Source organism: Clarias gariepinus, chromosome 28, assembly GCF_024256425.1.
Source record: "Clarias gariepinus isolate MV-2021 ecotype Netherlands chromosome 28, CGAR_prim_01v2, whole genome shotgun sequence".
In the NCBI taxonomy this organism is placed as follows: domain Eukaryota; kingdom Metazoa; phylum Chordata; class Actinopteri; order Siluriformes; family Clariidae; genus Clarias; species Clarias gariepinus.
In genome coordinates, this window is record NC_071127.1 from 6148224 (window position 1) to 6161587 (window position 13364).

The 13364-nt window shown below is 44.7% G+C and overlaps 1 protein-coding gene across 1 annotated transcript in view; it reads left to right on the plus strand.

The window, feature by feature from the left end:
* LOC128515598 (NLR family CARD domain-containing protein 3-like) overlaps positions 1-13364 on the plus strand; it is a 59656-nt gene that overhangs the window by 18086 nt on the left and 28206 nt on the right. Inside the window, exons 3-4 of the mRNA XM_053489681.1 lie at positions 1166-1339; positions 4708-4881. Of these exons, the coding sequence (XP_053345656.1) occupies positions 1166-1339; positions 4708-4881 (348 nt within the window). The remainder of the gene's footprint in view (positions 1-1165; positions 1340-4707; positions 4882-13364) is intronic.

Here is a 13364-nt window from a genome sequence, read left to right on the forward strand (position 1 = left end):
GAGGGGTCCGATACATCCTCCCCTCTTATTTTAGCTTCACACTCACACACACTCACACACACTGTTAGCCTGTTAGCTAATGCTAGGTACTGTATCTACATTAATCACCTTCACCAATGGGCTCATTTCAGTAACTCACTAATGACAGAACAAATCTAATGTCTCATCTGTTCAGATAAATCTAACTCTGAATGAAACTTTTTGTTTTTCCATCAGACTCTCAACTTCCCAATCTGTCTGAATCTTATGCTCCATGTTTATACAGTGTGTGTGTGTGTGTGTGTGTGTGTGATGGTGAAGCTGAAACTCCCACCAAGTCGATTCTGAGCCGCTCTAACTGTGAATTACTATTACAGCATTTATGTGTTTTGTCTAACTGCTGTTTGTGCTTTTGGTGTTTATAAAAATGAGAAGGTGCAGTGAAAGCTTTGAGGATCTGTTTGATCATTTGTACTAGTGTTAGTTCATTATGTCTTATTTTATTTCCTTCAGTATCAGGTGTGATACAATTAAAGGGAGAAGTGGTAAAGCTCTGGTCTCAGTGCTCAACTCAAAAACCTCCAATCTGAGAGAACTGCATCTGACTGTGAAGACACTCGACCTGTCTGGGAATAAACTAACAGACTCAGAAGGGAAGTGTCTCTCTGCTATACTGGAGAATCCTCACTGTAAACTAGAGAAACTGAGGTAAGATCATCTCTTTGAGGCACAATAAAACCAGCAGTTAATAGTTGTATACAGTGATTTAGTAACTGACATTTTTTTGCACAAATATTTTACTCACTAATAATAATAATAATAATAATAGTAATAATAATAATAAGAATAATAATAATAAGAAGAATATTAATAAATTAAACAGACGTACAGTTAGATCCATTTTACAGACACATTATCTTTAAAGTAAATATTAAACCAGGATGTAATGATGAAGTGTGTCATTGTGTAATATAAAAAATGAAATCATTATTTAAAAACTGCATTTTCTATTTAATGTGGATATCTTTGTTTAATATTAAAATGTGATTATCTGAATCATCTACTGTAAGTGTGACAAATATACAAAAAAAACATAAAAAGAAGGAGCAAATAATTTAAAGCACTGTGAATATTAACTCAAGATGTAAATGTGTTGATGAAGTGTGTGTCTCTTGTGTCTCTGCAGGTTGTATAGTTGTGGTGTCTCAGGTGAAGGCTGTGCTGCTCTGACTTCGGCTCTGAGATCAAACCCCTCACACCTGAGAGAACTGGATCTGTCCTGGAATAATCTAGGAAACTCAGGAGTAAAGTGTGTCTCTGCTGTACTGGAGAATCCTGACTGTAAACTGGAGACACTGGGGTAAGATAATCTCTCTGAGAGTCACATGACCTGCTCCTCAGTAAGACACATTCTCTAATAGTGAGACTGAAGCAGAGGTTTTGGGTTCATCATCAATGTCCTGAGGAGGTAGATTGTTTCTTTTCACTGCACACTGATGATTTGTCACAGAGTCTTTGGGTCAGATGAACAGGATTGCCAGATCTGTCTTACAGAAGCAGACAAATGGACAAGCAGTATTAAACTCATGCAGATTTCCTTACTAGTGTAGAGGATTTATAAAATGTGGCAGTAAAATTAACTTTTTGATCATTAAGGACAGTCACATAAGTCTCTGTAGTGTGTGTACAGCTTGTGTCAATTCTTGTAAAACAATCCCACTTTTCAGATTTGTCCTTTTTGTGACTGTCACAAATTTTCCTAAAAAACAAAAGAAATGTGTTAGACCCTCCTCCAGCTCGGGACTCAGCTTCTCCCATGGGGAACATGTTATATTTTTATTAATTGAATCAGAAAGTTTATATACAGCTTACCCAGTGTGTGTGTGTGTGTGTGTGTGTGTGTGAGAAGGAGAGAGAGACATTTCACATTTAAAAGATTTATCATTGAGGGATAAATCCGAGCTGGTTTCCTCAAAATGATAACGATGAGGTGTTGATCCTAAAGCTCTAAGTGTTACTATAGAGTAAACACACACAATATCACAGACTCCTGCTGCTGGCGTATCATTAGATAAACAGAGCAACTGCTCAAATCATGTTATTGGTAGGTGTCGTTTATATATATATACAGTGAAACCTTGGATTACGAGTAACACGGTTTACGAGTGTTTCGCAAGACGAGCAACAATTTTTAATAATTTTTGACTTGAAAAACGAGCATTGTCTTAGTTTACGAGCACTGAGTATCATGTTTCACGCATGCGCTTCTTTTTTAATACCGAGCGTCAAGTCATCACAACTGAGCCAACGGTTTTTCTCTCTCTTGCGGCAGAATTGTAGGTAATCGTATCTCCTGCTGGGTGAATACACACACACACACACGCTGTGTGTGTGTGTGTGTGTGTGTGTGTGTAATGTGCATGCGCGCGCGCACACATTAACGGAGAGACCATTTTTAAAACCGTTTAAAAATTAGCAAGGAACATTCCTAGTCACAATCACGTGAGCGCATACTAACAGGATCACTGCTATAAGTAAAAAAAAAAAATAATAATAATTAAACAGCTCCTCACCTTTGAAAACAGTCGCGACAGAGAAGAGTTTGTGTGTTTGTTTGGCAACCTGAGAGAAGGGGAGCTGTAAAGCCGAGACCTATCGTCTCCCCTGCTGGGTCTTAGTGCTTGCAGTGTTTTTGAGTGTGCGTGTGTGTGTTTGTGTCTGTGTAAGGCAGAGAGTTTGTGTGTTTGTTTGGCAACCTGAGAGAAGGGGGCTGTAAACGCGAGCGAGCCCCCCTTCAGCCCCTCTTCTCTCAGGTTCCCAAACAAACACACAAACTCTTCTTTGTCGCGATTGTTTTCAAAGGTGAGGACCTGTTTAATTTGTTTTTGTTGTTTTTGTTGTTGTTTTACTTACAGCAGTGATCCTGTTAGTATGTGCTCACGTGAGTATGACTAGGAATGTTCCTTGCTAATTTTTAAACGGTTTTAAAAATGGTCTATCCGTTAATGTGTCTGTGTGTGTGTGTGTGTGTGTGTGTGTGGGTGTGTGCGCGCACATTTCACACACATACACCCTGCATGCACAAATGAAAACCCTTATCTGTAGGGATTTATTTAAAAAAATATTTTAAGGTAAAGTACAGGTTAATTGGTTTTATTTTTACTTTATATTTTGTATTAATTATGTATTTATTTTTTTGGGCTGTAGAACGAATAATTTAAGTTTCCATTATTCCCTATGGGTAAATTAAATTTGGTTTACGAGTGTTTTGGAATACGAGCCCGCTTCGGGAACGAATTAAGCTCGTAATCCGAGGTTCCACTGTATATGTGTGTGTTGGCGCTTGCAGTAGGACTGCTGTGGGTTAGAATCACAGCTGTAGTTCTGTTGGAGGCACCGACACCACATTTAATCTTTTTTTAGTCCAGGTCAGGAGAAACAGGGTTTACGTTGCTGTAGTTACCTTAAAGTGAGTTGAGTGATACATGTTGTTAACTCCTGCACTGAGTAAAATACACAGAAACATTCCACCTTAAAAGTTGCCTGAGAATGTAGCTGTGTTGCTAGCTAATTCTAACTAATGAAATAAAAGGCATAGAAACATTATTTTTTTGGAACATATAAAAAAGTAACATCAGTGACTAGTAGTTGGTGTTACCAGTCCTAAGATAACTGTGTGTACACACGTGTCTCAAAAGTGTTTTGGTTCATAAAGAAATCGCACTACAGCTCTGGTAAGAATATCTAGATCACATTAATTGTTTGTTAGTTTTCCTGATGTAGTTGCTGCTATAATTAGGTATTTACCAGATGTGAGATATGTTTATAATAATATCTGTCATGATCAGCAGCAGGTGCTTTTCTACTAATATGGTAACCATCAGAAAATACATTGAGTATCAGATACGCTCTGTTTTAAAATTATTGTTTATTAATCTTGTCTTCTGAATTTAGACACACTGTGGGGTTAGTATGCTAACTGTAGCTTGTACTGGCTTTCAGTAGCAACAGACATGTTGTGTGTGGATATAAGAGTGTTATTTCACCATGATAGCCTTAATATTACCTGTTTAGTGATATAAAGTGATATTAGTCATAAAAAATTAATAACCGAACTGATATGAAGTTACATCTTTGAGCGATGGGTAGGGTAGTGGCTAATGGCTAACAGTTAGCCTTTTTTAACAATTAATTTTGATTTTCCTTTTATATAACTGAACATTCACAATATTACAGTTGACGAGTTGCTGCAGAAAAATCTCTTTTTCCATGTTATGTTCATTAGAATACAGGTTCAAAGCGCAAAAAAACGGTTGTGAAATCCCTTATAACATCCCCAACATAAGTGGGTTAAAAGAGGAAATATTTTTCCCAACCATTTTTGGTACCTGTGTACTGAATGGTTAGGACAATGCACGTCACCAAAGAGTCGTTCCAGGGCAGTTTATTTAATAATTAGCACTCGGCCGGCAGGACAACTTGTAGTTTTTCTTTGTAACTGTGAAAAGAACTTAAAATGGGCCGTCGTTTTTAATCGTATGCACAAGTGTAGTACATCATTTAAATCTGTACAGGGTCTACTTTTATTTATGTACACTCACTTTATTTATGTACACTTGGACTATAAGTCTGTTAGAGAATTATTTTGTAGACTCACCATCTTAAAAATAAAATAATAATCGAAGATGTAAATCTGTTGATGAAGTGTGTGTCATTGTGTCTATGCAGTTTGCGTGATTGTGGTGTCTCAGATGAAGGATGTGCTGCTCTGGCTTCAGCTCTGAGATCAAACCCCTCACACCTGAGAGAACTCCATCTGTCCCATAATAATCTAGGAAACTCAGGAGTGAAGTGTGTCTCTGCTGTACTGGAGAATCCTGACTGTAAACTGGAGACACTGGGGTAAGATAATCTCACATGACCCGCTTCTAAGTAAGACACATTCTCTAATAGTGAGACTGAAGCAAAGGTTTTAGGTTCATCATCAATGTTCTGAGAAGGAAGATTGTTTCTTTTCACTGCACACTGATGATTTGTCACAGAGTCTTTGGGTCAGATGTACGTATGTGAGAAGCTGCAGCACAAAACCTGACTTGATGCTACTGCAGTGTGTCTGAAATGACTGTGAAATTTACTACAACACTGTAACTAATCACACAAACTGCATCTGTGTCACGGGGGAAAAGGCAGGAGGGGAAAGAACCCAATAGCAGACACAGATTCACAGAAGTACTTGATAATGTCGCCGGTGAGGTCGGCTGCTGTCACGACTGCTCCGACCACCTTTTCTTTGTTTTTGTTTTTTAAGTTAGTTTACAGCGTTTTAAAACTGGCAAAATTACCACCATGGAGTACATTAGTTATGATAGAGACACTCTTGTTTCTATTGGTATACAATGTACTCACAATTCGACGTTTTTAACTCTGCATCCGAGCTGGCCGAGTGAGATCCTGAGGGGGAACAAAGGACGCGACGTGAAGCGGCGGCCACGAGGGAAACGAGCCGGCGTCAGGAACAGGCTGAGAGCCCGTGCACACCGCACACCTCTGCCTAGCATCCTGCTCGCCAACGTCCAGTCACTGGAGAACAAACTCGATGACCTCAGGGCCAGGGTAAAGTTTCAGAGAGACATTCGGGACTGCAATCTCCTCTGCTTCACCGAGACATGGCTGAACCCAGCGGTGCCGGACCACGCCATCCAGCCGGCCGAGTTCTTCTCGGTTCACCGCATGGACAGGACACAGGACTCGGGAAAGTCAAGGGGAGGCGGCGTGTGTTTAATGGTAAACAACAGCTGGTGCAACAGCGCGAGCGTTGTTCCTCTCACACGCTCCTGCACACCCAACCTGGAACTACTGTCCATCATGTGTCGTCCTTTTTATCTACCCTGGGAGTTCACATCGGTCATAATCAGCGCCGTTTATATTCCACCACAAGCGGACACGAATACTGCCTTATGCGAGCTGCATGATGCACTCACACAGCACCAAACACAACACCGGGATGCTGCGTTTATTGTAGTAGGTGCATATCACCTGCCCCACCAGGGGTGAAAGGACACTGGACCACTGCTATACAATGGTCATGGACGGCTACAAAGCACAATCTCGCCCTCCATTTGGTAAATCCGACCATGCCGCCATCTTCCTCATGCCAAAATACAAACAAAGGCTGAAACAGGAAGTTCCGGTTCAGAGGGAGGTCGCGCGCTGGACGGACCAATCGGTTACAGGACGCACTCGATGATGCAGACTGGGACATGTTTAGGAACAGCTCCGATGACGTCAGCGTGTTTACGGAAGCGGTTGTGGGATTCATTGGGAAACTAGCGGACGATACCATGGAGAAAAAGACTATTAGAACGTTTCCCAACTAGAAGCTGTGGGTGGATAAAACCATCCGCGATGCTCTGAGATCTCGCACCACTGCCTACAACACGGGACTTGCATCAGGGGACATGAACCCGTACAAGGCTGCGTCGTATAACGTCCGGAAGGCAGTGAAAGAGGCGAAACAGCGCTACTGAAGAAAACTAGAGTCACAGCTCCAACAGAGTGACTCTAGGAGCCTGTGGCAGGGATTAAGGACAGTAACGGATTATAAAACACCAACAACCGGTATGACGAACGCGGACGCGACTTTGGCAGACGAGCTGAACACCTTCTATGCTCGCTGCAGCTAAGACAGGAAGACACTGCCAGCACCAGAAACGCGTTCATCATCACCGAGCATGACGTGAGAAGAGCCTTCAAGAGAGTGAACACCAGGAAAGCAGCAGGACCAGATGGCATCTCAGACCGTATTCTCAAAGCCTGCGCAGACCAGCTAGCACCTGTGTTCACTGAGATATTTAACATCTCTTTATCTCAGTCGGTGATCCCCACATGCTTCAAAGAGTCCATCATTGTTCCCCTCCCGAAGAAACCTCATCCTGCTTCTCTCTCAATCGCCCTGTAGCCCTCACCTCAGTAGTGATAAAGTGCTTTGAACGCCTGGTCAGAGACTTCATCATTTTCTCACTACCCGACACACTGGACCCACTACAATTCGCTTACCATCCAAATCGTTCCACAGATGATGCCATCTCTCATCTCCTCCACACATCACTTACTTACTTGGACACTAGAATAGAGAATTATGTTAAAATGCTCTTCATCGACTACAGCTCTGCATTTAATACCATAATTCCCTCCACACTCACCACCAAGCTGGAGCACCTGGGACTCAGCTCATCTATGTGTCAGTGAATCTCCAACTTTCTAACTGGCAGACCACAGGCAGTAAGGATGGGCGGACACGTCTCAGCCTCTATCACTCTCAGCACTGGAGCCCCCCAGGGTTGTGTTCTGAGCCCCCTGCTGTACTCTTTGTACACATATGACTGTGTGGCCACTACTAGCTCCACCACCAGTTTGCTGACGACACCGTCGTGGTGGGCCTGATCTCTGATAACAACGAGACGGCCTACCTGAAGGAGATTAGGAATCTAGAGAACTGATGCCAGAGGAACAACCTCCTTCTAAACGTCAGTAAGACATAGGAGTTGATAGTGGACTTCAGCACCAAGCAGGAGAGAAACTACCAGACCCCCGTCATCAACGAGAGCCCAGTGGAGAGAGTGGACAGCTTCAAATACCTTGGCGTTCACATCACGCAGGACCTGTCATGGTCCTGTCACATCAACACTGTGGTGAAAAAGGCCCGACAGCGTCTCTACCACCTTAGATGCTTGAGAGACTTCCGACTGCCCTCCAAGGTGCTCAGGAACTTTTACTCCTGCACCATAAAGAGCATCCTGATGGGAAATATCTCAACATGGTTTGGGAACAGCACCATGCAGGACAGACGAGCTCTACGGAGGGTTGTGCGATCAGCTGAGCGCACCATCCGCACAGAGCTTCCTGACCTGCACTCAATCTATAGCAGGCGGTGCTGGACCAAGGCCAGGAAGATCGTGAAGGACCTCAGCCATCCCAACAATGGACTGTTCCCTCTGTTGAGGTCAGGGAAGCAATTACGCTCCCTGAAGGCCAACACAGAGAGACTGAGGAGGAGCTTCTTCCCGCAGGCAATACGGTCTCTCAATCACAATCACACCACCACACAGTACTGACCCACACATATGGTTTTTACACACACACTGGACATTCTTGGGCCTCATGTACAAAGACTTGCGTTGAATTCATACTAAAACTTTGCGTACGGACAAATCTGTAAATGTGCGTAAGCAGTAAAAAAATCTGATGTATGAAACACTGCGTACGCGGAATCCCACGCATATTCTCTTTGTACATCCGAATTAACGTGGAATTGAGCACACGTGCACGAGCGCAAAACCCCTCCCTGCCACCTCCCCTGTATAAATATGGTAATGACTCCACTTTGGCAAAACCAAACGAAAAAGCAATGGCAAAAGCAAGCAAGAAAAGAAATTTACAGAATGTGAATTGGAGGTGCTCCTATCGGAGGTAGACTGGAGAAAAACTGTGTTATTTGCAATTTTGTCCTCCGGAATTAATAATAAAATAAAATAAAAAACGTTTAAATATCTTTAAATACATCACTCACCAAGAAGCCACCCATCGCACACCCTGCCACCTTGGAGCCTAATGCCAACCATGCTGTTTGTGAGGATAAATGAATCATGGGTTGACCCAGGCCACCTTGCCACAATATTTGTTAGGCGCCTTTGAGCATCACATATTATTTGCACATTTATTGAATGGAAATGTTTCCGATTCACGTATGCAAATTCGTCTTCAGGTGGCACCTTTATAGCAATGTGCGTGCAGTCGATTGCTCCGATTACATTAGGAAAACCGGCGATTGCTGCAAATTGCGCTTTAATGTTTGGCTGGTCAACTGCATGGTATGGAAACCTTATATACCTGCTACACATGCGGATGATCCCGTCCCATACAGCTGGCATTGCACGGCTCAAAGACGACTGGCTTAACCCCGAGCGGTCTGCCAGTTTCCTATGGAAAGAACTAGTTGCCAGGAAACCAAGCGTTGTCAGCACCTGTAAGGTACCGGGTAATGCGTGGCTCCTCGCTGTGTCTCTTTCCAAATTTGGACCCAACTCAGTTAACTTCCCTCTAGCCAGTGCCTCCATTCTTCCAAAGCGAGTCTGACTGCCAGTAGCTCCTGGTCGCCAATGCTGTAGTTCCTCACGGCAGGAGAAAGTCGGTGGGAGAGAAAGCAGCACGGATGCAGTTTGTTGTCCTTGGGCGACCTTTGGGACAGAGCTGCTCCAATACTCAAGTTGGAGGCATCTTCTTCAACCACAAATTGAAGGCATAGGTCCAAGTGAAGTAGAACAGGAGCCGAGGTGAACCGCCTCTTCAGATCCTGAAAGGACCTGGACGTTTAAGGACCTGGCCGATTGCTCTGACCAAATGAATAGGGTCTTGGCTGAAGTTAGGGAGATAAGTGGGGCAGCTACCGAACTATAGTTGCGGATGAATTGCCTGTAAAAATTAGCAAACCCCAGGAAGCACTGAAGTTGCTTGCGTGTCGTTGGGCCAGGCCAGTCAGTGACTGCCTTCAGCTTGGCGGGGTCCATTTGTATCCTAGACGGGGCGACAATGAAACCCATGAAGGAGACTGTGCTGCTGTGGAACTCACATTTTTTCGTCCTTGATGAACAGCTGGTTCTCAAGCAGCCTCTGGAGTATCTGAAGGACGTGCATCTCGTGTTCCTCCAAGGAACACGAGAAGATGAGGAGATCATCTAGATATACGAAGGCACAGAGATTTATTAAATCCCTGAGGACGTCATTGACTAGGGCTTGGAACACTGCCGGGGCGTTGGCCAACCCAAACGGCATGACCAGATACTCATAATGCTCCGATGGGGTGTTAAAGACAGTCTTCCACTCGTCCCCTTCTCTGATCCAGACCAGGTAATAGGCGCTGTGAAGGTCCAATTTTGTGAAGAATAGGGCCCCCTGCAGGAGGTCAAAGGCTGTGGGCATTAGGGGCAGCGGTTACCGATTTTTTTTATGGTGATGTCATTCAGCCCCCTGTAGTCAATGCAAGGACGAAGGGTACCACCTTTTTTGGCCACAAAGAAAAACCCCGCCCCAGCGGGTAAAGAAGATGGTTTAAAAAAGCCGGCAGCTAATGACTCAAAAATGTACTGGTTCATGGTCCAAAGTGAGAAGAGACGACCCCGAGGTCGAACAGTGTTAGGCAGGCGGTTAATAGCGCAATCGTACAGATGATGAGGTGGAAAAGAAATTGCCCGAGACTTACTGAACACAGCCTTGAGGTCGATGTAGTCATGAGGAAGCATGGAAAGGTTGGGAAACTCCCTAGGGGGACCTGAGGCTATGGTGGGACAAAGACCAGATTTCAGGCAAGAGCCCAGGCAGAGAGGACTCCATATGGCATTGTTTCTCCAGTCCACGCGTGGGTTGTGTCGAACAAGCCATAGACACCCAAGCACCAAGTGACACTAAGCTCTATCCATGGTGAGAAGGAAAATCTCCTCCGAGTGATTCCCAGAGGTCCTTAGGGTTACCGGAACTGTGCGTCTGGTAATCGGAGTGAGTGGCGTTCCATCGAGGGCGTGGATGGACAATGGGTCGTCCAGGAGAAGAGTGGGAATGCGTAGTTCCTTGACCTTCGTGGCACAGATCATATTCTGGTCGGAGCTGGAGTCGACGAGGGCATGGGCTACTTGGGGCTTATTGTCTAGGAAGAGTGTGACGGGAAGGACTGGACAGCCTCTAGGCATTTGCTTTTGGGTGTGCCCCTCCAGTGTGCCTAGGTTCACAGGAGGGCCTGGCTTTTAACGGGCATTGCAGACGCAAGTGCCCAACCTGGCCACGGTAGAGGCATGCTCCTGCCTGGATCCGGCGTTGCTGTTTCTCTGGCGAAATCCGGGTTCGTCCAACCTGCATGGGCTCAGCAGAAGCGACGACTGGCATGGTCAGTGTGGAAGAGGTCCCAGCCCTATGCCCGGGCTGGCTAAGGGTGCGGTGTCTACGCCTGATGCGCGAATTCACTCGCCCTGCGAGATTCATCAGCCCGTACAGGTCTTCAGGAAGCTGCTGAGACACCAGTTGGTCCTTGACCGGCTCAGAGAGCCCATTTAGGAAGGTATCGTAAAGCGCCCGAGTGTCCCACTGAGCGGCGGCTGCCAGGGTTCGGAACTCAATAGCGTAGTTATAAGTGGATCAGGAACCCTGACGGAGCTCCAAAGACTGCCTAGCAACCTCTCTTCCCACATAGGAGCGGTCGAATACTCGCATCTCCTCTGTGAAGGCGCTGAAGAAGGTGCAGCAAGGGTCGTTTGTTTCTAGACGGCCGTTCCCTACTCCTGAGCTCTCTCCGTAACAAGGGTGATTATGTATGCCACCTTGGAGCGCTCCGTAGGAAAAGCAGAGGGCTGGAGCTCAAGTAGCAGAGAACATTGTGATGAGCGGCAGGTGCCAGGGTCTTTACCGTAGGGTTAAGGATTGGGTAGGTGAGGTTCATGTCGCACTGGGGGTTTGAGTGTAGATGGGAGGGCTGAAGAAACCTGCTGGAACTAGACTGATAGCTGTGACAAACTTTGGGATATCTGTTGAAAGCTTTGCTGCTAATAATGAATGCTAGGTGCGCAGAAAACTCCGGAGTGGAGTTAGGATTGCGAGGTGCTTGTAGGACGGAGCTGGCTCGTGACAAGCTAAGACAGAAACTAACTGCATTGTGTAAGCTGCAGGGTTTAAAAGCAGCAGTGACATTCTCAGAGATGAAAATTAGTTCTCTCTCTCACACACACACACACAAAGCTTGTCTTGAAGTTTATATCCTGAGAGAGAGAAGTGTGCATCTATTAACCTAATTAACCCAGTGTAAGTATGTATCCAATAATGTAAACTTTAAAGGGGTCATACAGGCCTACATGCACTTTTTTAAGCCGTTTGGACTGAACTGTGTGTTAGGAGAGTGCGTACACAACCACTCTATGATGATAAAGAGCCGCCCGGTGGTTTTCTTTTCATTTATTACATTAACATGCCCCTTCTGAAATCAGGCCAATCGCAAATGCCTTGCCGTGTGACGCCACACCACAAGAGGCCGCTCCTACACTAGTTGATTGACACTGGTGTTTTAGCAAAGACCCGCCCTGAGTGAGAAGAAGCTGTCGGCCATTGTTTTTCGCCGAAGCAAAATGGCGCCTAAGCGAGTGTTGTGTACAGTTGTTGGGTGTAATAGCGAACACAGGAGTCGTCATTCACTACTTAGGGTTAGTGACCTAGGGTACCTACCTAGGGTTAGGTATCTGAGCCACTGAGGACGCAGTGGCTGAATTTAGTTTTTGAAGCTAAGTCCCCGCCGATCTACCTAAATGCGTTCATGTTTGCGATAATCATTTTTCACCAGACTGCTTTATAAACGCGGGTCAATATAAAGCAGGTTTTACTAGGAAGCTGCTCCTGAAAATCGGATCTGTACTAACGCTTCGTGTTCCTGCTTCATCTTCACCAGGCTCAGTGAGTAATTCCTTTTACTATGACTCTTTGCAGATTGCCTTTTCTAATAATCACGATGAATGCGGAGTGTAAGTTAACTTATACTCTCATAGAACATGGTTATGGCTTCTTCTCTATGTACATCCGTCTCTATATAATCCCTAATCGCCCGTTTATAATAAACAATGCAGTAAGGTGATTGTCTAGTTGCAAACTGTGTACGTAGTCGGAAAACTATATTATGCTTACCTTTGTTACGTTAGATGGTTTATAACGATGTCTGTCGAAGATTAAGAAGTCATGTAAACACATAAGTAAACACATTGCGTCCGTATCTCTCTCGGTAAGCTTCTCCGGTTTTTGTTGTTGTTGCTCGCGGCAGCGCAACAGCCCGTTAATTCATGCCCATGCAGTGATGAGAAAGACAAATCGAGTCGATGCATGTCCATTTTTTTAATTTCTGCGTTGTCAGGCGATATTACAAACTTCCGCGTAGGTTCCGTACTTAAATTAAACCAAAAACGACTGAAGAAAACAGGCTCAGGCTCCATAATCCAGCGTTTTCCAGTTTGGACTGCATTACCCACAAAACACTGCGTTGTGGGCAATGCTTTGTGGGTAATGCAGTCCAAAGCATTGCCCGCACTGGACTACACTTCCGTGGCTATACCCCACGTGTGTTGTGAAGACACGCCCCACAGAACTGGGGGGGGCGGGCTCAGCAGAGGTCATGAGCATTTAAATTAGCATGTACTGAAACAGGTTGCTGAGAACAGAGCTAGTTTTTACCAGGTAAGAGTAGTGTTTTTTTTACACAATCCTTTTGAATTTTTAATTAACGTATAATACAAACTTTTCATTAGGACCCTAAAGATCATATTAACATTTAATGAAAAATGGGATGTGTAGGACCTTTAAAG